Below are 24,094 nucleotides of genomic sequence, written 5' to 3'. Positions count from 1 at the left end.
AGTGAAAAGTAAGTGAGTAAGTTGATTTATATTGCACCTTTTTAGCAATATGCAAAGTTAAGTAACTAGCTGGTGAACATGTTGGCGTATTTAGCCACTAAACAGCCAGATATTTCCCTCAGAGAAGTTGGTGGAGACCAAAACGGAACTAAAAAGATGGCGAATATTGTACTTACATCAGGTGGCCAGAAACACGACTTCAAATGAATGCTAACGTTGCTCTGTGTCTGCTGGATGTGTAAAGTGTTTGCTAACACGTTTTATTTATTTTGTCATAATTCCGTTAGGGCTGCATTATTGATTAATCTGTTGATTATTTTCTCAATTAATGGAATAGCTTTGGTCTAGAAAATGTCAGAAAGTCGTGAAAAATGTTGATCACTGTCTCTCGAAGCCTAAGATGACGCCCTCAAATGTCTTCTTTTGTCCCGACCAACAGTCTGGAACCAAAGAATTTGGACATTTTGTTCTTAAAGAATGACTGGCGATTAATTTAATTGTCAACAACTCAGCGGTTGATCGACTAATCGTTGCAGCTCTAAATTTCATAGGGTGACATAATGTCAATGTTGTGTTTACTTGTTCTTGTTCTGCTGCCCCCAAGTGGCCAAAACAATCTAATACTGCTCCTTTAAATTTCCACATATCAGGGCATTTTATCATCATGTTTATTGTGAATACTTCATGTTTATTGTGAAGACTTCAGTTTAGGGCATGTTTTCAAGTGTCTTTTTGTGACACCATTCTTTAATGCAACAATTCCTTTTACTCCATGATAAATTTGTCCTTTTGGGAAACAATAAAAGCAAGATTTGAATTAAGGAGCAAATGAATTAAGAACTGTGAGGACATGAAGACAAATCTTATGAAAATGCTGATTAGATGTTTTTTCTTGCAGGTTGTCTTGACTACAAGCAGTTGTCTTATAGTGCACACTTGAATCAAGTAGAAGAAACCTTTTTAATGTTCCCTTTTAAACTCAGCAATATAGCTTTTCTGTTGAATCGGTGAAAATGAAACAGCATCTTCACTTGGGTGGTATTAAAATCATGTGCTCCCTCCCTTCCTCTCCCCCTTTCTCCCTCTGCATGCTCTCATCTCGTCCTGCAGGAATAGACTCTCTTCCTCCGCCGCTGCAGCCTGACTCTGACACAACCGGCATGTCTGCAAACTGAGAGCCGCACATTGAGACGGACAGAGAGGCAATATCCCTGCTTTCAGACGCACAACTTGTCTTCTCTCTCCCAGCTGAAGGAAAATTAGCAAGGGGGGTTTTAAAACTGCATCGAGGCTTTTTGGAGAGCTGAAGACACGGAGGAGGATCAAAAGAAGGTAAACGATGTCCGATCAACCAAAGAAAGGGGATGTTGGTGTGTGGCTTTACAGCACGGGACAGGATGGGGAGGATGTTCGTGCACTTGGTAAAAGATGCTGATCGCAGCCTGCTGTGTATATCATGTATTATCTTCTATATATATGTGTGTGTGTGTGTGTTGCAAGCGTGTGTGTGTGCAGAAATAAAATGAACAGGATACTGTAATTGTGCCGAAATGCCGCGTCGCACCAAAGGAGCTGAGAGTTGATACTGTAAAGGGTTCATGTGAGGAGAAAGTGATGCTGATGCTGCTGCAGACGATGATGATGAAGAGGAAGGAAACCAGGAAATGATTTAAAGACGCTCGGCTGCCGCAGATTCGACTTTGGGCGAATGAAAATGACCCGGGGAAGGAGCAGCAATGTAATAATGAGTGCAGCAAGTTTTCAAGGGTATTTTTTTCCCCGCTAGGCTGTACTGCAATGGCAGAGGGATGGTGGAAAATGCAGCAAAACTACCCTTGGGGTTGTTATGGGGTAAAAAAAAAAAAAAAGATGGTTAAAAATAATCTTAAAGTGAAGTAAGGTTCAAATTCAAATTCGGACTTGAGCTTCGCAACCTCCCACAGAAATATCACTGGGATATTATAATATCTAACAAAGAACATTTTAAAATGATCATAAAGTATCCATAAGTCTATGAACTTACTATGTGGAGCACAAAATTATAGCAGCAATGTTACAGAAAATGCAATTTTCAATATAAATATCCTATTTGACAGTCCTGAGTCACTCTCAATCCCAAGAGAAACACTATTTGATTATTATAGTGACAATAAAATGTCCCGTAGATGCACTGTGGGACCTTGAATTCATAGCGTCGTTAAATATTCCCCCTTGTGTGAGGCCCCCGTACTGACACAAACCACTTGCTCATATTTGACCCTTCATCTTTGACCCTGTCTCTGTTCGTCCTTTTATTCTGGGAGTTATTTCCATGAGGATACATCAAAGGCAGCCGAGCAGCGTCAGCACAATTCCACACAAGATGGAGCGTGGTTGTAAATCGAGGGCGCAGGTGCCTCGACAAAACTCAGGATACAGTGTTTTAGTGAAGGGTAAAGCCATCTTAACCCAGTTTTGCTACCTTTTTTGTTCTCGGGTATAAAGTTTGAGGAGGTTTAGGGAGCCGATTCATTCTGCACAGGCATTAGAATATTATTATATGTGAAGGTATTGTATTTTAGTGAAAACAAGCACAAATGTTTACTTTTCTAAAAGTAGAGTTGATCTTTAAAATATTGGTGGTTATTTGCATGTTGAGGATCCTCGGAGGTCGTTCATCCTTTCTTGTCCGCATCGAGCCTCATCATCATCATCATCATCCTCCCCCATCCCATCAAACTCTTGTATATGAAACCCACTGGAGTGAATCTGCATGTCCTAACAGTGGTATTCTTGCTGTCATAGCTTGTGTATTCTGTCCCCCCGGCTGCAGGTCTGTCCCTGATAACGTGACGACTGAAGGAAGAGAACACAGAACTGCTTCATCATGAATTTTGTAATGAAAGCTGCGCTGGGAGGTGAGTAGCCTGCCGGGCTAGGGGTTGATTTAACAGCACTGCAGTGTAAAGGATTTAGAGGGATGCTCAGCAGCAGCAGCAGCAGCAGCAGCAGTGGTACAGTACTAGTACTGGCCTGTAAGTTATGGGGACACTGGGACTGTGATAATCCATCTTGCGCCAAACTGCTGACTTCAAACAACAGCTACGCATTCCCTCTCTCTTTCTTTCTGCATCTAGCTTTTAAAAACCTCTCAGGGCAGGGCATGACTTATTAAAAAATTACATCCTGTTGGCCAAGTCCTTTACAATGTCAGACTGTGCCAACTTGATGATCAGCGTGACAGAAACCTATTTGTGAATTTGTTCTTTATTTCTGCTTTTGTAGAAAAAAAAAAGTGTCTTTGTTTGACCAGCGATTCCCTAAAAGTCTCTGTAAATGAGGACCGCTGCAGATGAAATAGGACAGCAGCAGCAGGAGTAGTAGTCACATAGTAATAGTGTATCTTTCAAGTGAAAACCTCGTATCTCCAAAATGTCACCTTCTCGGGACAGCAGCAGCTTTACTTTTAGCTTGATCCACATGCATTTTTCAGCTCGCCCAATGGAATTTGAAAGAGGATCTAAGCGCAAGGAGGGTTGGATTTTCCTCTCATTATGATGTGATAATGTGAAGATCCCAGAAATATGAGTAATGAGGTTTTCACATGACTTCAGGCAGATTATGCTTTTCAATCCAACTGTTGGCGTCTTTTGAGGCAAGAGAGATAGAGAAGGGCTATTTTGCCAAGAACTATGACTTAACGTTTTTTCCATGAGACTTCTGTCCTTTAAAGCCTTCAGGTATTATCCTTTAGAATATTATCTTAGCTATTATTTGCCCCCTAATTAGTCCTCATTATAGCCCTGTAATTCATCCTTCTCGTCAGCTAGGGCTTCAAGGGGAATGGCAGGAAAGTGGCACCAGTAGTTTTAATGCGGCCGCTGCACACATGCTGGTCAGTCGTGTATGATGCTGAGCTGCTGTCATCTGGGTTACGGAGGTGTTATGCAGTTACAGTTGGGATGAGGAGTTGCTCCTGCTCCTCATTGGGATGCAGAGAATGCCAGCGCTGCCTCACGCTGCATAGCTGCCGTGCCTCGAGTCTGCGCTATGAATTCTTAAATCAACTGCATTGCATTGGATGCCGGCTTTACTCTGCGGGCAGCACTCTGCCTGCGGACTTTGGGAATAGATTTGACAGTGTGGGTGTTTGCCTGTGTGTGTGTGTGTGTGCGTGTGTGTGCGTGTGTATTTGCACTCTGTGTGCTGGGGAGATGTTTTATAGATACGGTAAAGGACAGAGTATGTGTTTACTGCATCTCCAGGCAAGATGAATTATGGAGGCTGCAGAGAACTACTTCAGGGTATAGAGATTTGTGCGCATGAGAGAAAAGTAATAGAGAGGATGGAGGCAAGAAAGAAAAAGTTTAGCAGTGAATGTGTTTCTTACAATCAGTGTGTATGCCTATCTGAGGGTGATTATTCTGCTGTTTGTGCATTTCGACTGTAGTTTGAGCTGTCTTTGGCTCTGGTCCATGTTTACTGACTGAAACACAGTGGCCTCTTTCCACAGAAATGTCTGCAGAAATGCTGACAGTGCACTGAACTACTACAGCTCCCTGTGGGGGGGGGGGAATCAGATAATGAAACAAACCAATTAGCCAGATAATCAATCAGCAAAGCTATCAATCTAACAGTCACAGCCTGTCAGTCAATACATCAATATTAGTGAAATATTCTTCAATCAATTAAATTACATTATGTGGCGTCCCTATGGATTAGTGGTGTAAGATGCGCAACATGTAATCATAATGTCCCAGGTTTGATTCTGGCCGGGGACCTGTCATCCTCCACTTTCCCTTCCCACATTCCCTGTCTGGCTTTTATGTTAACTATCACAGTATGGCAAAAAGTTCATTTTAATATATGATTTGCTTGTTTCAAACTGGCAAAGCAATTTAGGGACTTTTCATTAGCACATCTGCTGATGAAGATCACATGATATGATAGAAAGCTCCAGAACAGCTACTAAATGGACCTTGTCCCGCCTGTTTCAAAGATCAATAATTAAAGAAATAGTTATAAATTTTGAGAGATAGGCTTATCCGCTTTCTTGCCCAGAGTGGAAACGAGGAGAAACAGCTAACTCGGCTCTGTCCAAAGGTAACAAACTCCGCCTACCGGCAATAAAGCTAATTAATTAATATGTTTTTATCTTCTTTGCTTAATCTGTACAAAAAGCAAAGTAAGCTAAATTAACCATCTCCTGGCTATAGCCTCATCTTTAATGTACAGAAGGAGAGTCAAAAAATATTCTCATGTAACTCGAGGCAAGGAAGAGAAACAAGAATATTTTCGTAAAAATGTTGAACAATTACTTTAATCTTTGAATCTCAGTTATTTAAAGTGCTTTTGAAAAACACGTTTTGAAAATTTACATCTCCAGACCACTCAAAAAAATAATTCATACAACGTGCAAAGTCAAGTACATTACTGAGAGAGACTGAATAACTCAGTAAAAACAAAAGTCTGACAAAATATCTCAGACTTATGAACAGACAGATTTTGGTGCATTGATCAGCTTTGGGCCACGTTCCCGTGTTACATGTGTTACACTTGTAACTCTAAAACAGACAGATCTTATGGCCTGTTGTTACCTCGCTATTTTCCATCCTATGATTGTTTTGTTCCAGTTTTGATTTTCCACATTGTCAGTAACAAATACTTTGCTGAGTACATTAGGTGATGACTGTGTGGATGAGAGTGTCTGTGAAAGAGAAGATGCTGCCAGTGCATTAACAAATCCTCCAAGGCTTCTTTGATTACAGATACTTGCATGAAAAACAGAGCAATGTTGAACTGTGATGATTAAGCAGGACTCAGATCCAGAGCCATATCATCTGCAGAGACGGGGGAGTTCGTTGGGTCTACTCCTCTGCGGTAGTTCATAGTCTCATAGTTCATAGTCTTGTGTTGTATTGTGATACTGGTATTGTTGTGTTGTCATGACAATACAACAAAGTAACTGGCAGGTAGATAAAACAACTGTAGCACTCTATATTTATCAGTATTTAAACAACTGAAAAGCATTGAATATACCGTTTATATGCATTTATATGTAAATAAATGCATGTCAAAAATAATTTAAAAAATATGCAACAATAATAATAATAAACTTTACTTGCATAGCACCTTTCATACATGAAATGCAGCTCATGGTACTTCCCATAAGGACTAAAAAAACAATAAAACCGAGTAAAAAATAAATAAATAAAATAAAATAAAATATCAATAAAATATTTCAGTGAGATTCAAAAAGTTAACTAGTGTCAAGAGCTTTATTAAAAAGGTAGATCATAAGATGTTTCTTAAAGGTATATTATGCAGGATTTGTCGGTTGGTGTTTGTAAACACAGCATTCGAAGTTGGCCCCTCCTCCCCTCAGTGGTGGTCGAGCAAGCTAGCGAGTGATTGAAGAGAGCGAGCAGCGCCGGCGAGATCAAACCTGTGAATCAGAGAAATAAAACGTTATTTTCTGATTGTTTCATGGCGGTTATGTTCTAAAGCAGAAATAAACATGGCCACACATCCGCACAACCCTACTGGAAGGTGCCACATTGTGCGAATGCAGAGCCTCATCGTGTCTGCTGTGGCCTCTCTGCTCTGCATGTGTGTAGCTCGGCCCCGCCCCCAGTCAAACAGACACACAGACCTGCAGCTCTTTATGACACAGAGACAGAAAGCAGATCAGAGCAGCGGAGAGAGACGGAGACAGCGATGTTACCTGGTCACTAAGCTATTAGTCCTGACCTCACACCTGCGCGCTGTTATTGTCTGGGAGCTACACACTCACTGCCCCCCAAGGTTGATGCCCGGAAACGTCCCGAACACAGCAAAATAAGAAAAAAATAAGAAAATAGAGGCACAGGGCAGGGTCTCTGCAGATAAATGTTCCGCCACACACTTGTGAGTCATAAGTGATGATTAAGAGGGATTATTTTTGTATGAGTCTATACTTCGTTTTTTTGGGGGGGGTTTTTTGGAAAATCCTGCATAGTATACCTTTAAATAAATCTGATCTTAGCTGTTTGATTGCAAACTCATGAACCTGCTGGTGGTGGCCGTAGGCAAACTATTCTTGGTGCAATATATGGCAAAATGGCTCCTGGACTGTATGCCATCCTGGACCAAAACTTCAGCAAATACATTTAAATGGACATCTTAAAATAAAGTTCCAAAATGCAATGCTGTATAAGAGAAAATAGACCTATGTCAACTTCCTACTAATGAACAGAATATTGTATATTGTATATATAGAGAACTGCTCCAATTGGATGTGTGAGGATCAGATATGTAAAGCAAAAACAAAGGTGTCTTAAACTTGTACTAGTTGTGACCTGAGGCTCTGTGAGCTCAGGACTGTAACCGTGTAGAAGATAGAAAGATAGTCGTGCCTATTTACATTCTTAATCCACACATACTAAACAGTAAAATAAGAGGAACTTCCCTGGACCGTCTTCTTGTATAGACACTATTATTGTAGAGCAGTGGGCATGGAGGAAGTCCAATCCTTGATGAACCTTTCACACTACATCCCAAGAATATTGTTGAAATCAACGGGGAAATCAGAATGGTCGGATAGAAGAGCTCCCTGTTTTTTTTCATAGCTGCCATTTGTACTTTGTGTTTTGAATGCGAAATATTTTTTGTGTACTTAACAAAGCTCTTTCTGAATTACTCTTTTATTACACTTAACCATTTTTGACCAAAAGGCTAATTTTGTCCCCATAGATGTGATATTTAGGTATCGCTTTATTTTACAGGTTCTTTAATTTTATACTAATTTCCTGGAAATTTTGCAGGTATTCAATGATTAATTTTTAGGACATTTTACAGAGAGGGTGGTGCATTTTGGTACAAATTAAAAGAAAAAAACGGAAGAAAGTTGGTTTAGTTGGCAAGTGCTAATTCATTATATTTGGGCTCATATGTAATTATTACTGCAAAACTTAAAACTCTGTAATACTTAGGTATATTACCAAATTACATAACCCTTTCAAAGAAATCAAAGAATTAACTGTGGCACATCAGCTACTTTTAGGAAAAGTATTGAAAAAACCCAATATGCAAATATATCATTTGACATATTATACAATATAATGAGTAGGTACTTACCAACTAAACCAACTTGACTTTTCAGTTTCAGTTTTTTATTATCATTTGTACCACCCTCTCAGTAAAATGTCACAACTACAAGAACATTTGTGTATAATTAAGGGACCTGAAATAAAGCGTCACCGATATTTATACCCCAGAATTTTCTCCATGTGATTCATTTTCTGCGATTGTGTGAAAAAGAAATTAAATATCGATGCACCTTTCTATCCTCATTAACAATTCGACTTTTGGTTTGAACAACAGGCATAACGAGCAATACCTCACTAATTGGCCTTTTGTAATAAATCCTATCCAGCCCACAAAAACAGAGGGATTTAGACTATTTACTGCTGATACAACTAACAACTCTTTTATAGAGTGTGTAGACACAAACTATATAAACAATGAACAATGTTAACTTGTAGATAAAGCAGTTCAGTACCACTGGCTCCCTAGATCACAGTTTGTGAGTCACCAATGTAGCTCACAGGTTCCTAAAATGTGGAAGTTGCACTTCATCCTACAGTTCAGGATTGTTAATCATTTAAGCGCTGTTGTTATTTGGGAGATATGAAACAGGCTCTTGTACGCTTTTTCTCCCAACCTTCAATCCAAGAACCATTGTGGTTTCCTTGTGCATTGATTGCTTATGCTTCTGAGTGCTTCAGTGCTGACTCGGCACTTCCCAACTCCCAAAAGTTGAAGTTAGTTTGACAGGAAAGGGGGTTGATATGTGAGGTAGACATTAGCCCCAAGGTATGATGCTCAATCACACCCTGCAGGCAGGAGTTTAATTGTCAAATTAGCAAATATTTAACATTTGTATTAAATTTCATTAACACTTGCGTGGCTTGCCAAGGTAAAAATCTGTACAGGCTCTGCTAGAGGAATATAGAGGTTTTTTAGGACATCAATTTGAGACATATGTGTTATCACAGGATAAATATATGCCAAGAAGTCAGTCTGTTTCTGCTTACATTTATACAGTATTTTACATTTCTGTAGCTCTGTGTCTAGTCTTGGATGGATCTAAAGCACCAAAAAGAAGGATGACTTTTATTGCAATGCCTGAAGCGAAGGTGTTCAAAGGAAATTAGATTTTAACTTTGAGAAACTCTAGTATCAAGAGTTCCACCGCTGTGAGATTAAGACTATCAATCATTTTTTAAAATCTTTATTATAGCAATTATATTCATGCATCACATTTAATGCTACAGTAATACTGTAAGTATATCTCCAAGCAAGTCAAGTCAGTTAATTTTATTTATATCGCACATTCCATACAATGTAAGCTCAATGTGCTTCACACACAACAAATATGAACAAAATAAAATAAATCATGAATATATATTTAAATACATATATGTGAAAAAAACATAAACTCAAAATAATTCATCCCCTGCCCACCCACACAAACATACCCACTCACACATACCTAAAGAGAGTAAGTGAGTGAGAGACAGAGAACAGGTAGGTCCTAAGCTTGCTTTTAAAAGATGTCATAGTTGTGACACATCTTATATCATCAGGCACTTTGTTCCAAAAAGTCTCCCATTATTTAGTCATTGAAAAGCTTTTAATATGAAGCAGTAAAGTAGGAAATGTTGGGTTTGCATCAGCGGTAACTTAATGCCACTCTGATCCCTTGGCAGGCTTCTGGAAAGCTGACCAATCAGAACAGAGTGGGCTCATCGGAAGGAGGGCCTTAAAGAGACAGGAGCTAAAACTGCCTGTTAGAGACAGAGGCTGAACTGAGGGGCTGCATAAAGGGCCAGTATAAGATAAATAAGGAGTTTTTTGATCTGTGAATCATGCAAAGCTACTCTCGTAGAGTCCAAAAATAAAAATATGCTGGAAGTGAGCATAATAGGCCCCTTAATAGCTTATGACAGTGAGTGGTCTAGTCTGACCAAAGCTTTGTGACAGACTCAAAGGAAAAACAAAACATATTTAATTTTTAATCCTTTTGGAGGCTACATTGACAACAGAACCTCCCCATACAAACCCATGCCAATGTTTCTTTTCTTTTTTTTCATTTTGCAAAATGATGCAAAAATGATGCGCTTGTAAAAGGAGTTTTTGAAAAGCTTGTCACTGCTGCAGCACGCAGAGGATGAAAGGCAGGAAAGACAAGTGAACTAGAGTAGACCCCCACCATGCTGAATGTTCAGTGTCCTTTATTTTAATAGCAATAACTGCTTCATGGATTACATAGCAAACAAGCTAAAATTACTTTGTCATGATACTGTACTGCATGGCAGCTGACCGCCCAAAGCATAACTGTTGAGTTTTCATGACAAGACACTAAAGGATAAAGCCCAGGAAAAAATCAAAATCAATTCTTTAATATGTGTACCTCACTGAGTGGAAGTCATTTAAATCATTTTCATGTAAGGTAAGATAAGGCCAAGCATTGTTGTGTGTTACCCTGATGGAATGAAAGAAACATTACATTTCATAACAAGACTGACAGAAGACACAAACTGTATTTAATGTATTCAAAGTGTTATCAGATTGATGCATCACTAATAAATACCCACTCGCACATAAAATTTGTATTAATCCGTGGCTGAAAATATTCCCCAACAGATGCAACAAATGTCCCAACTACTTTTTAAGGTACCTTCTTTTTAATTGGCTTATGTTCTGCAATGTATTTGTTCTTAGATCTTTCTTAAAAGCTGAGGAGAATCAGTTCATATTGTAAGTTAAACATGACATACTACTGTTCTTGCTAAAATCATTTGAACACCTTGTCATATAACAAAGGTATAACCATTATTTTCTTACATGCAACAACTACAGTTCCCATGTCTTTTGATATACTTGTGTCCAAAACAAAAATTTAAATTCTTTAACCTAACCTCATTATATATTTGATTATATGTCAACCTGTAACAAAGTGTCGACAAGCATATTATTAATGCCCATTAATGGATGGCATGTTCAGTGGTTAAGTGTAACAAAGCAGTGTGATTTGAGGCGAAATGAAAACAGGAGACACCTTGAGATGTTCTTCCCTCACCTCGTCTCCTCAAAGTACAGATAATCACATTTAGCAGCACTCTAACATGATTGGCTGAGGGAATCAGGTCTTCATTGCATATGCACACACGCACGCGCACAGACACGCACGCTTCCCCATCTTCTCCTTGTGTGTTGCTTTAGCAAATCATATTTAATTCATCAAATTGACCTTCAGCTCCTTCCAGAGTGCACAGGATGTGTGTATATATGTGTGTGTTTGACAGTATGTCCAGATGCTATAAACTCTATAAAATACTGCATCCAACCATCAAAGTCACGAGTGTCGAGAGAGAGAGCGAGAGAGAGAAAGAGAAAGAGAGGGACAAAGAGCTATTTGTAACCAGGTTTCTATGATCTTTTTTAGAAATGTTTTCCTTTCAAAATATATAAACTAGCCGCAGGTACTTGAGTGTAGATGATACTGGAAGCAAAATAATATTATCTTATTACGTTTTGCATCTGATAAACACATACTGAATGCCCACTTTTAATTTTTAGTAGCACTGTACTGAACTTCTGTACTTGTTTTATATCATAGTAAACTGAATTTCAAGTTTTGATTGTTGGAATTGTTGGACAAAACAAGACATTTAACAACGTCATCATGGACTCTAGGATATAAATGGCCATTTTTCACACCTGGGAACACTGAATGTGCTCTGTAACTTTGATGGCAATCTGCCCTTTGGGAAATTTTGACCTGACGGTGGAGCTACAAGAGGCAAAAGTTTAGATGGGTCATTGAAATAATTTGAGATCATCAAGGACCAGAATTATCGATACCAAACAGTGCTCTGGATCATGATGTTGCACAAACTATCCAAGAGACATCAATCCTTAAACTCCACCACTAGCAGTGCAAAAATGAACAAGACTATATTAAATGACTTACTGCATTAAGATGTACATTGCAGCACTATCGACTTACAGTCAGAAAAATCTGACAAAAACATGCAGCCCATTCCACAAACTGGTACTGAGACCTCATCAGAGCAATCACAAGCGCTGATGGCTGCCAGGTCATTATGCATTTTAAACTGATGGCAGAGCCTGAGACACACAGCGGCTCTTCCGAGCTGCCCTGACAGAAGCTCCCTCCCCTGAGCGCTCTGTGGACAGTTTAGACAGACTGTAACTTATCATTAAGGTGTCAGCGTAAAGCCCTGGACTACAAGAACAAGAAACGTCTGACTGGTTTGACGACAGTGACAGATATTGAACAACTTATTGCCTCCGCGAGGCAGGCGCTGTCAAAAATAGGGTGTCCTGACGGATATAACGCTATGACAGAATGCTGAGAATTTTCCTTGACCAAATGCCAGCAACCATATTCTGCAGCAGCGGTAAATCACAACCTTTTATGCTGGAAAATTAGGGTTAATGCATGATTACTCCCACCCTGTTGGTTATCTTTATTAAATATTTATATATACATATCTTCCCCATGTCATTGGTAAAATCATGCCACTTGCTACTCAAATTATGTGCAGATCAGAAGACAGGTTGTTCAGTCTCATCGGATTCAAATCCAAGACAGAAGTTTTCACCACATCCATGATGAAGCTGCGGTGTTCAGATGATAATATCATCTTTGTCCGGTCAGAACCAGATCTGTAGAAGGGATTGATTTGTTAGCATTTTATTGAATCTTTATTTAGCATTGAATCCACTTTTCAGATCCAAATCATTTCAAATCCATCATCAAATCAAATTAGGTTTAGCTTTCAACATGTTCAGGTAATTGCCGTATAAACAACATAGGTGAGATATGATACAAAAATATTCAGTTTAGTTATTAAATGGATCAACAGCTACTGTAACTTTAAACTATAAGAAATTAGCTATTGAGAGTCAAATGTTACTTAAAGAAGATTCTGGCATAAAAACTTCCAAATATAAGCTAAGAGCAGGTGGCAGTTTGACAACCTATATTTCTTAAATTGTGGGTCAAGAGAGCAAGTTTGCATTGGTGAACTTAAGCCCCAGTGTGAAATAAAGCCGTCTCACTCTGACTCCTGCTTTATACATCGTGCAAAGCTGCTCCACCTGAGGGAAATTATAGCTGACTCAAAGCACAACTGCCACCAATTAGCGAATAAAGAGGCAGCAGAACAACAGTGAGCATGCCTTCTCCTCTTTTCCTACCACGTCCCCCCCCCCGTCCGCTGTAAAAATAAACTGCGTTGAGACAACGGTTTTTGTCCCGAAGGCCAAACCTAGATCTTTATACTCATCCGCTTTCCCACCACACTTTGGATTTAGAGAGGGATTTGCCTGAGAACCTTGAGTGGGAAAAGAAAAGATAAGTACTGTTTATCTGATGCTGTCAAAGGTTCAAGCACTGGGAGAGTTAGCTAAGGTTAGTCTCCTTTTCCCGCTTTCCCTCAAGACTTTGGATTTAACAAAGATTTAGCAGAGAATTTTTAGAAGGAAAGGATTATAAAGATGACACCTTTTATCTAAACTGAAGAAAGTATCGAGAAAAGAATCATTGTATAACTTTATCTCTGCCAGAAAAGTTTGAAGGAGATCAAATTTTAAAAAATATACTTGCATCGGCTTTGCATGATGGAAAATTGCTCTGTGCTCTACTAAATGCTTCTTTGTCTTCATCGATGTCGACTCATCTGTTGTAATGTGGATTATATAAAAATGATGAAAGCAGGCTAAAGGCCAACCTGTCAGCTTTCCATTAAGCGTCTATTAGCTTATATATTGAATGTTGCACAGACTCTTGCAAAAACGTTATACAGAATGAAGGGTTAAAGTGTAGAGACACTTAAATCAAAACACTCAAACATAGCTCGACACAGTTTATGTGATGCCTGACAGTTTAATAGAATTATTCTGGCTTGACAGGACATTGCTGTATCTCTCGCAAATGGCACACAAAGCAAGAGCCGGGATCATGGCTCAATATAACAGGGTTTTGTCACCCAGGATCCTTTTTTGTTTCTTTTTTTTTTTTTTATATCCGAACAAAGACAATTTGAATGTGCTAATAAGATTTTGTGAAACCAGACTAAGTTTGTTTTGGTTTGGCTTACCGTCGTCAAAAGAAGTACTGTGGGGCTTTCTTTGTGTCGTTGTAAGGGAATTATTTGACAATGAGGCAAAGCTGCTCTACTTAGAGGATTCAATAGCAGTGCTTACATGAGCGCTATTGCAGATATTCAGGTACTGGGCTCATACGCTGATCCTGAATACTGTTTGCAGTATCCAAGGTAAGCTCTTAAACTTGCTCTGAGAAATCTAGATAAGTGTGGGATATTCTGACATTAGCAAGGATACTACCACATGTAAACATGTCATCAAGTTAAACTCAGTGTTTTGATGGTATGATATGTGCATAAATGTATACCACTACTCATTTGCAAATAGGAATTCTTAATGGTTCCAGTTTTATTTCCTGTTGCAGTGTTTACTAATGTCAGTGGCTGATGCACTGTAATTAAGACAAAATGGCGTCTCTAGAGTATGTATGCATGCAGGGCAAGTGGCGATTAAAGTTGCATACAAACAGTCTGGAGTAACACTTTAACTGAGATATGAACTGCTAGCGCAAACACTGTTTGCATGTAAATGTTAGCCATTAACGCAAAGTCACACCAGATATTTCGCATCCATAATATGCATCCACACATGCTTATACACATGAAGAGTAATTGCTCAACCATACTAGAACTCATGCATGTATGCCTAAAATGGAACTAAGCAATTATTTATACCCTTATGTTCATATAGGGACACTTACCGTATATGCACTTTAGCTCCCTTTCTCCCCCTTCACACACTTGTAAGAAACAGAGATAGCGTATCATGACTGGGCAGCCTACTTAAGCCTTCTTGGTGCTATTTGGCTGATACAGCAACACCTTAGTTTACTTTGGATTTCTCTTTCTTTGTCTTTGTATTTCTGTCTAATCTGTCTGTCTCTTTCACTTAATTCCAAGCTCATTAATGTGATTGTTCTATTGTTATTTTTAGATTGAGTTCCCATCTTTGATGCTGAGTCCTGAATGCTGTGGTGTGCACTGTAATTCCCCCTACACCTGTCCATCAAACAATGTGTGAACAGCACTGATGTGTTGATGAAGTTTACATGTCATAACTATGGATGAACAGTATTTAAAGTATTAGTTAATTTAGGGAAATATGCTTATTCACTTTCTCGCCGAGACTGAGATGAGAAGATTGATACCACTCTCATCTGTATGCTAAATATGAAGCTACCACCTGCAGCCAGTTTAGCTTAGCTTAGATTAGCTTAGCACAAAAACACACATACAAAAAACTGTAAACAGAGTAAACAGCTAGCCTGGTTCTGTCTGAAGGTAACAAAATCTACCAGAAGTTACTGCACTCATCCAAGAAATAGTGTATCATATAACCCCCGTAAAACCACAGCATGTTGTTTTTCACATTTTGATTAGTTAGCTTTATAGATACTTGCGGGCTAGCTGTTTCCCCCTGTTTCCAGTCTTTATGCTAAGCTAAGCTAATCGGCTGCTGTTTCCAGCTTTTTATTTATGGACAGCAGCATCGATCTTCTCATTTAACTTTTGGCAAGAAACTGAACCAGCACATTTCCCAAAAGGTCCAATTTGCTTTTAAAGATTTTTCATGACTATTAATAACTAGATTAAACAGATTTTGTTCTCTGCTCAGGTCTCTTATAGAAAAAATATATAGAATTGAATGCAGCCATAAATACTCATTTTACACACTTAAACAAGATTGAGATGATGAGCTTGTAGCTGTAGAAATCACTGAAAAGCGTCTCACTCTCTTTTCATAGACTGCAGTTTTATTATTTCCCTTCTTTTTCTCCTTTGTTGCTCATGCACTCATCCCTTCACACTTCATCTTTTTCTGCCTGTCCTCTGCCTCTCCGGTCTTTTATCTCAGCATTTTGGTGCAGTTCGTTTTTTATTATGCTGATGATTCAAAATATTAACAATACCGGGGGCAGCTGCAGAGCACAATGTCTTTCTTTCTTTCTTGGTTGCTTGCTTTCATTCTCTCCTCAGATGCCCTTTGCCTGCCTCTCATCTCTTCCCTCCTCTCCCCCCTTTCTTTCTCTGCCCTTAATTCTTCTCTTTTTTTTTCACCACTCTTGCCTTTACACCCAATTTCTTCTCCACCTTCTCTTTCCCCTCCCTTCAATTTGTCATTCTTCTCGTTGCTCCCTCCATTTTTTTCCTCCCCTCCATCTTTTTAGCTGTCACGCTCTCTCCCTCTCTCTCTGGTCCCACAGAAACTGCTGGGTAATCCCACTAACTGGAACAGCTCAGCTAATTGGATTCAATAGTTTCTGACAGATTCTCTCCCTCTCCTCACGCTCTCCTTGTTTTCTAAATATGTCTTGTTTTGTCACGATATTCAGCAGTATACAGACTCCCTATCTCCCCTGTCTTTCTTTCTTCTTTTTGTTTTTTCCCTCCTCTTTCCTACTTATCTTTTCCAGTCTTTCCCCCCCAAATCCTTTAGACCACACCGCCTTTTCTCTTGGTCTTTTTATTTTCTGTTGATGCTTGTTGACAGGTTTTCCTCTTTTCTCTTGTTGTTTTTTTTTTCAACACTCAGCATTTTTGTGCTTCGGCATCATGAGGCATAATTTAATGAGATGTATAACTCCTACGGGGACAGTAAGACACACTCCAGGGCTTGTGCCTTGTGGTAAAATAAGCAAAACTCATATTCATACTATGAACTGTGCTTTCTCTCACATCTCGCTCGTTCTTTCTTCCTTCGTCTTGCATTATACTGATTATGCAGCAAGTCTGAAACAGTAAGTCCTGTTCGGTCTGATTATTTTAAATTAGATGCTGATAGTTGGATGCACAGACACAGCCTGATCCACAGTTCCTTGATGTCGGGGAAGTGGGGACTATTCCTCCCGCTACAGGGCCACCAAAGCTAGTTGTTGTTCTGGTAATCGGGGGTTTTTTTATGACCTGAGAAGGAGTTTACATTCTACAATTACACACAAAACACGATTTCTTTGAGTCTGCATGGCGTAGAGTCAATATTCTTAGAGGTGACTGTTTTTAGGCCAAAAGAAACAGGACTGAGAAGACTTAGACCTTCATATAGGAAGATGTGATTTACAGAAAATATATTTAACAGTTAAATGAATATATAAAATGTGGAAAAATAAAGTATTAAGACAATTTTACTGACTTTTTTTTGGGATTGCTGGTATCGTTCTTAATGAGGATTGCACTGCTCTGAAATCCCTGCTCTAGAAAGCACTGCTTTTCAGGTATGAGTGAAAGCAGCAGCATTAGACCAGTTCATTTCCCAACCATGCTGCTGGTGCTTTACCGGTATGTATGGAGTGTCTCCAATCAGGCTGCACACAGGGTGGAGACACAGTTAACAACTCAACTGGTCAGTCAGATATTTAATGTTTGACACCAGTGACAGAGGCCACTTCTTCTTTGACTGCTTATAGGCTCAGTGGGAATATAATTAATTTAGAGCATTGAAAAATAATCTAAATCCAACTAAATACAAATAATATAAACAGAAAATATATTGTATCGTATTACATTACAATAGTTTCATCTTTTATAATTCACAGAAAAACTGATACTAATATGTAATATGTAATAAGACTAGAGCAAAGAACAGAACACATAACATAAATACACACATTTGCAGCCATGATTAAGATTTAAACAACTTACTGAACCAGTAACGTGACAAGCTGGAATATGTAGCTCATGAGAAAAGGTTGGTACGTTAAAACACATCGTCCATACTCTCTGAAATAAACTACAAAAAAAACGTCTCCCTGATGGTCTAATTGCTATTTCAAAGGTTTCCCCGCCATGACAGGAATACATTTCCACAGGAATAATAAAACTGGAAAGAAAGAAATTGGTCAAAGTAACTGGATTTTGACACAAAATAACAGCTATTGGTAGCTTTCTTCTTTTCTTTATGTCTCTCTAAGGCTTCACCTGAGGAGCTGTCTCTATTTTTGTCAGTCCCAGGAGTTAATTTACCTCTCTGCCTTGATTCTCTGTCACAATTTTTTTCTCTCACTGTCCAACAGACTAATCTGGTAATTTGACATCTCAATCCTGTAGAGGCCTGCTAGAGCTGTCATGGTGTCTCATGTCTTCCTTTATTTGCCTGACTGTCTGTTTCTCTCTCTCTCTCTCTCTCTTTCTCTTTTTTGCTCTCTCCCACTCTTTCTCTCTGTCTCAGGAGGCCCTCCTGATGTAGGCAAGATGCTGGGTGGGGAGGAGAAGGAGGAGGACCCAGATGCAGCAAAGAAGGAGGAAGAGCGACAGGAGGCGCTGAGGCAGCAGGAGGAGGAGAGGAAGGCCAAATATGCCAAGATGGAGGCTGAGAGAGAAAGTATGAGACAAGGCATCAGGGATAAGGTATAGTGACAATGACAGACAACTCACTGACTAACTAAAGTACCAAGTCTTTTATCCAACAAAATCAGTCGTAGGAGATGAAGGTGGTGAATAAAAACGATGACTATAACACTAATATAAAGAAAAGTGAGATTGAAACAGTGAATCCTATCAGAAAATATCAAGCACTATAGAAACAAAGAAGACGATGGCTCTGTATGGATTCAATCTCTATTTACTATAGTGCGCTACATTTACCCACTGCTACGTTTATTTGTAGTGCCCTCAAAAATTCCCACAATGGAACAAAAGTAAACTAGACTGAAATGACATCGGCTGTGACAACACAGCAGGTTAACAGCGACAGCAAAGGCAGTTACAGCTAACAGCTGTGTAAGGCTGTAACTAGACACAGTGGTGCTATGAGTTTTATTATTTCCTATGATTTTAACTACCATTTCTCTGTATCCATTTAATTAGGTTTGTGTATGCAAAGTTATTTTATAACAATTTCATTTTTCTGTTATCCAAAAACCAATTTAAAAGACATTTCAAATGAAAAATAGAATACTGATGCTTAGCAGGTGTAATGTTTACCATGTTCACCATCTTATTTTGCGTGTTAGCAAGCCATGAGTGATGAGTATGTCATTAATTTTGTAGTATTAATTCTGACCTAATGATGGCACTAGATGAAAGGCATTCCCAAAGTCATTACAATTCATCCTGAGGGAGACATGAATGTGTGTGTACCAAATTTCATGGCAATCCACCCGATACTAATTTGGCCCGGACCAAAGTGGCAAACATCCATAGAGCCATATGCTACTAGCATGGCTAAAGAGAAACCATCCAGATCTGCTACCACAGGTGTACCAGCAAATACGTTTTTGTTACTACGGATGCTTTCAGCAGGAAAATCTTCTTTGATGATTTTTGGATGCTGTCCTCTCTTCTGTTGTCAGCTCAGCTTCTAAAGGCGTCACATCTCGGCTGCCAGAGAAACTCTTTTTTTTTAACAGACCCGTGATGGAAATAGACTATTATGACACTATTTTTTTGTTTGCTTTATGTTTCATGTTTTCTTTTAGGCTATTTTTAACTTTCTGAGATGATAAAATACATCAGTGGAGGATCAGGAAAGAGCTGTACAGAAATAAGAGAAAAATAAAGCAGTTGAGGAACAAAATGAGGAGCCATGATTAATAACAATCAATTAGAATATTTAGACAGTAATAAATATACTCAGAAATAGCACTGGGTATGTATTATGAAGCCATTGTGCAGGTTTATACATCGTACACTTTTATGCATTTGTATTTCTGTCTTACATAAATGTTTGCGTTCTGCATTAGTTTTATGTGCATTTCATTTTCTAATTTGAGCTCAGCTGTCGCTAGCGTTAGCTCATTTTCATTCAGTGTTTGCTTTAAGTTCTCTTCTCGACAGACGTCAGCGTGTGGGGTGTGCTGTGATGGTAATGGCTGCAGTGTAACCACCTCACTGCAGAGGTAGTGTGAAAGACAGGCAGTCTGTGGGTGGGGCAGGTCTGAGGGGAAAACTGTGAATCAGCGGGATGAAAAGCAGCACTGTTCTCCTGGCTCCTCACCTCCTCCTCTATTCTTCTTAAGTTGTCCCAGAGGAGGACAAAGAGCGAGGAACAACTCCCAAAGTGCTTGTTACCAAAAGGTTTCTGTCATTTTCCTCCACAGTTTTATCGTGTCGTGCCAGATACCGCCATAAATGTTCATATTACTTTATGCATGTCATACGTCAGCAAAGATGATGAAGCAAATAGTGTCATGATTGTAAAGTAGTTTTGTCTCGATGACGTTGGTAGGTTGACAAATATAATGGTGCAAACTGACAAACCTAATAATTTTAAATAACAAAGTTTGGAGAATGATGTTAGTGTTTCACAGCATACCCTCATACAAACTGAGATAAATATTAATTAAAAATATTATGGATTTCAATCCATAAAATTTTCTTTTGCTTGCTGTAATAACTTTTTGAATTAAGGTTAAGTTTTGGTTCAAACTGTTTTCAAAGTTGATTTTTGCTCTGTGACGCAACAATAATTTTTTGACATGCACTGTCATGGTGTTAACTCTCAAGAGATTTACTCTGTTTTTAAGATATTCCAAAATATTACTCTGCTCAAACACACAGAAATAAATGAACTGACTCAGAAAGGGACAGATAGAGAGAATGGGATGGATAATGTTCAATTTGCCCCATATTTACAAGTTACAAGCAGACCTGATTACAACTCAGTTCTTGATAGTGATGGGCAAGAATGAACCAACGAATCTTTTTGAAGAATCTTTTTAGTGTCCAGTATGTACCGGGTCAGCCTGTCGAACATACCGAGTGCTCATGAATCCCACTCATACCGCCCACACCCACTCACTGTTATCGTAGGGTACTTTTCACACTGCCTGCTACGGTGGTGCAGTCACTCAAAACATGAATGAGCACCAATGAATGAGCGGGAATCATTGTCTTGAACGAGAACGTCAGCGAGTGACTCGAGTCGAGACAGCCTGGCAGCCACTCACTGAACGAGATCAAATGAACCGTTCTCTGGGACTAGGACGTATGAGTGAACGAGAAGGGATTTAATTGGGCTCGAGTCGAGACAGACGGCAGGTTAAATTGAACGAGACTGAACAAACTGCTGCTCTCTCAAACTAGGAGGTCTGCTACCTGCCCCTCAAAAAGATCGACAGATCATTGGTCACATCACATTTCTGTAACATCGTATTGAGCTTATATAGCCTACCTACATACAAGTGGGATACTGAATCAATGCATTTAAATTAATATTATTTATTTTTCTTTATTAATGTAAACTTATACATGATGACTGGTAATGCACTGGCATTAGCTGCACTAGCTGTCGAATGTGCATGTACTATAACTGAGTGTCACGGAGAAACTGACAGCACATTTTGCAAAAACGTACTAAAACTCGAAAGGTTCGATAAATTTACACGTATGAACTCGAAGGAACCGATACTTTGAAAAGAATCCGTCCATTACTAGTTCTTAAAGCTGCAATAGTTGATTTTCTGGCCACTTGGCAGCTGCTGATTGAAGGAAGCTCTTCTCCACAATTTTCATTAGATTCAATGGGGCACCATCTTGAAATACTGTATCCACCTGTCTTGTACAGCTATGAAAAACACACACCTGACATAAGATTTTCTTGATATTTGTGTCATTCTAGTGTGATGTGCATTGTTTGCCCCGCCTAACTTTCAGAGCAATAGTTTCAACATATGTATATTTCTGTGTTTGACCACCAGTATGGCTTGAAAAAGCGCGAGGAGGCCGAAGCTGAGGCGGCAGCCGCTGCGGAGGAGCCTGCAGCCGGCAGCTTGACTCGACCTAAGAAGGCCGTGCCACCCGGCTGCGGTGATGAGGAGGAAGAGGAAAGCATCATGGACACAGTGATGAAATACCTGCCAGGCCCACTGCAAGACATGCTAAAGAAGTAGTTTAGCTTGCTGGCTAATGCTAATGTTATCTAGCTTAGTTCGTAGGCTAAATTCACGAGGTTGGCCTAAAGCAGGTTTTTTTTCACATGCAAGTACATAAAATGAAGTTAAATCCAGTGTTTTGGTGTTCAGACAAAACAAATTAGGTTATGATGTGACATAGGTGGGGAAATTAATCAGATATGAACCAGCAATGTGAATTGCAGCCTGTAGACTAAGCTAGGCTGACCCAATGGCCAGGTAAACGTTAGCTTGGCTCATGTTAAAGTTAGCTATGTTACACTAATGAAGCTAACAGCGAGCAGAGGGGCTAAAGAAACAATGTTAGATGGTTTATCCTCATAATCTGAGAAGTTTTAAACTCCTTTTTCTCTCCTCTGCGATAGCTGCAGAGCTCTCTCGCAGCACTAAAAAAAAAACAATCTCCTAGTCCACCATGCTGTTCACTCAATTTGTATATAAATAAATGAATACATAACAGGCCTCAAGGTGGGCAAACAATCATAAAATATTATATGAAATTATTATACTAACTGTGTGTCTGTCTCTAATAATAATAAAAACATGTGATAACTTGATAAGCCATATTTTAAAAAGGAAATTTAAAGACTTGTGTGCTCCTAAAGCTACTGTTTTGTGTTCGACTGTGTCTAAAATTTATGTAAAACTCTTTTGCACAGTGTTACACATTCTCTGTTAAACCTATTGTCTATCTCCCCTACACACTCCCTAAATGCTCGACATCGAAGTGTGACAACATCCATGTAGTGTAGTGTTAAAAAAATGTTTCTATTCCCCTGTTCAGTGCGTCCGACCTCCTTCTTACAGTATGTGTTGCATGCCATTTGTCTAGAAAAGTCTGTTGTGTGAATATGTACAAACCCACCCTCCCTGTGTTCTTTATCATGCAAAAAATATTAAGGCAATAAATCCTAAGTTTGAGTGTGTTTTCACTATCATGTTGATATAACCGTTAATAATATCAGTAATTAAAAATGATACTGTATGTATGCATTGAGGACATTTAATTTACAGGTTTGCAGGGTTTTCTTTTTTTTTATTATTATTGTTGTTGTTGTTTTATTGAAGAATGACCGTGTAGCAGTTCAGACAACAGCCAAAACCTTAAGCTTTTAGCCATAAAACCAGAGTCTACATTATATATACAGTAGTATTACTATCAGGGTGTACTGCCAGGGAGAGAATACTGAATGAATCTGTACGAATAAACAAAAATATGTACTGGTGATTATCTATTAAGCAGTATTAACTTGAAAGTAAATGACAAGTCTGGATTTTGCATCATGTGAAGATATATGAGAAAGAGACCAACTTCTCTCTGTACACACATACACACACACACACACACACACACACACATACTGAAGTGACTACTACGACGTGAAATGATGCTTGATTTTGTTCTACTTATTGGTGGTTTAGATGTGAGAACGAGCTGCTGGGGACAACAAAGAATGCCATGAGCAATAAAGGATAATCATGTATGTTTGTGCTTGAGATTCAATAAAAATTTAAAACCTTGTTCACAGACATCAAAAATGTGTTGCCGTCTTTTCTCGGGGACGTGGGGTCAAAAAGGACAAGAAATAAGCAGGTGAACAGCCAACAGACCTTAAATTTTGTGACTTCATTCACTCAATGAACGCCTTGAGTCTGCTATTGGCTTTCGTTTTGTCACAGTACAAGAAGCACGGGTGTAAACAATAAAATGAACAGTGGCTGAATTCCATTTAGCTGCTTTGCCTTCAAGGTCCTGGTATTGTGTATTTAAAGCCCCACATATTAGTGATTTAAGTTACCTGTTTTTTCATGAAACTGTCGTACAAGAATAATCAAAATAGCAGGAACAAGTGTACTCAATGTTCAATAAACTGTAATGCCCTTGATACGTCATAGAAGTAGTAGGTTAACTTTTGAGACTGAATGGTAGTAAACTGTATGTGTTCCTCATTTTTGCAGTGAGGTCCCTTCACACCAAAGAAAATACTGTAACAATAAAATTCCTCACATTTAAAACAGCAAAATTAAATTACGCAGTGCAGACAGCTAGCTAAAAATATTTTGTGTGACAAATCCAAGCCTTAGTATGAC

The 24,094-nt window shown here is 38.9% G+C and overlaps 1 protein-coding gene across 3 annotated transcripts; it reads left to right on the top strand.

Annotated features, from left to right (window-relative positions):
• cplx2l (complexin 2, like) lies at positions 1–23,525 on the top strand. Of its 3 annotated transcripts, XM_042423783.1 has the most exons (5): positions 1–16; positions 1,111–1,332; positions 2,813–2,897; positions 18,322–18,500; positions 21,791–23,525. In XM_042423783.1, exons 3-5 carry the CDS (start codon positions 2,867–2,869, stop codon positions 21,980–21,982), a joined length of 402 nt encoding a protein of 133 aa, XP_042279717.1. In that variant the 5' UTR covers positions 1–16; positions 1,111–1,332; positions 2,813–2,866; the 3' UTR covers positions 21,983–23,525. The 3 variants fall into 3 exon arrangements, with proteins under 3 accessions (XP_042279717.1, XP_042279726.1, XP_042279708.1); XM_042423792.1 differs by lacking the exons at positions 1–16; positions 1,111–1,332 and adding an exon at positions 1,664–1,738; XM_042423774.1 differs by lacking the exons at positions 1–16; positions 1,111–1,332; positions 2,813–2,897 and having other exon boundaries at positions 17,256–18,500.
• The last annotated feature ends 569 nt before the right edge of the window (positions 23,526–24,094 follow it).

Source organism: Thunnus maccoyii, chromosome 2, assembly GCF_910596095.1.
Source record: "Thunnus maccoyii chromosome 2, fThuMac1.1, whole genome shotgun sequence".
In the NCBI taxonomy this organism is placed as follows: domain Eukaryota; kingdom Metazoa; phylum Chordata; class Actinopteri; order Scombriformes; family Scombridae; genus Thunnus; species Thunnus maccoyii.
Note: the sequence above shows the minus strand (reverse complement) of the source record. Positions and strands in the feature narration are given on the sequence as shown.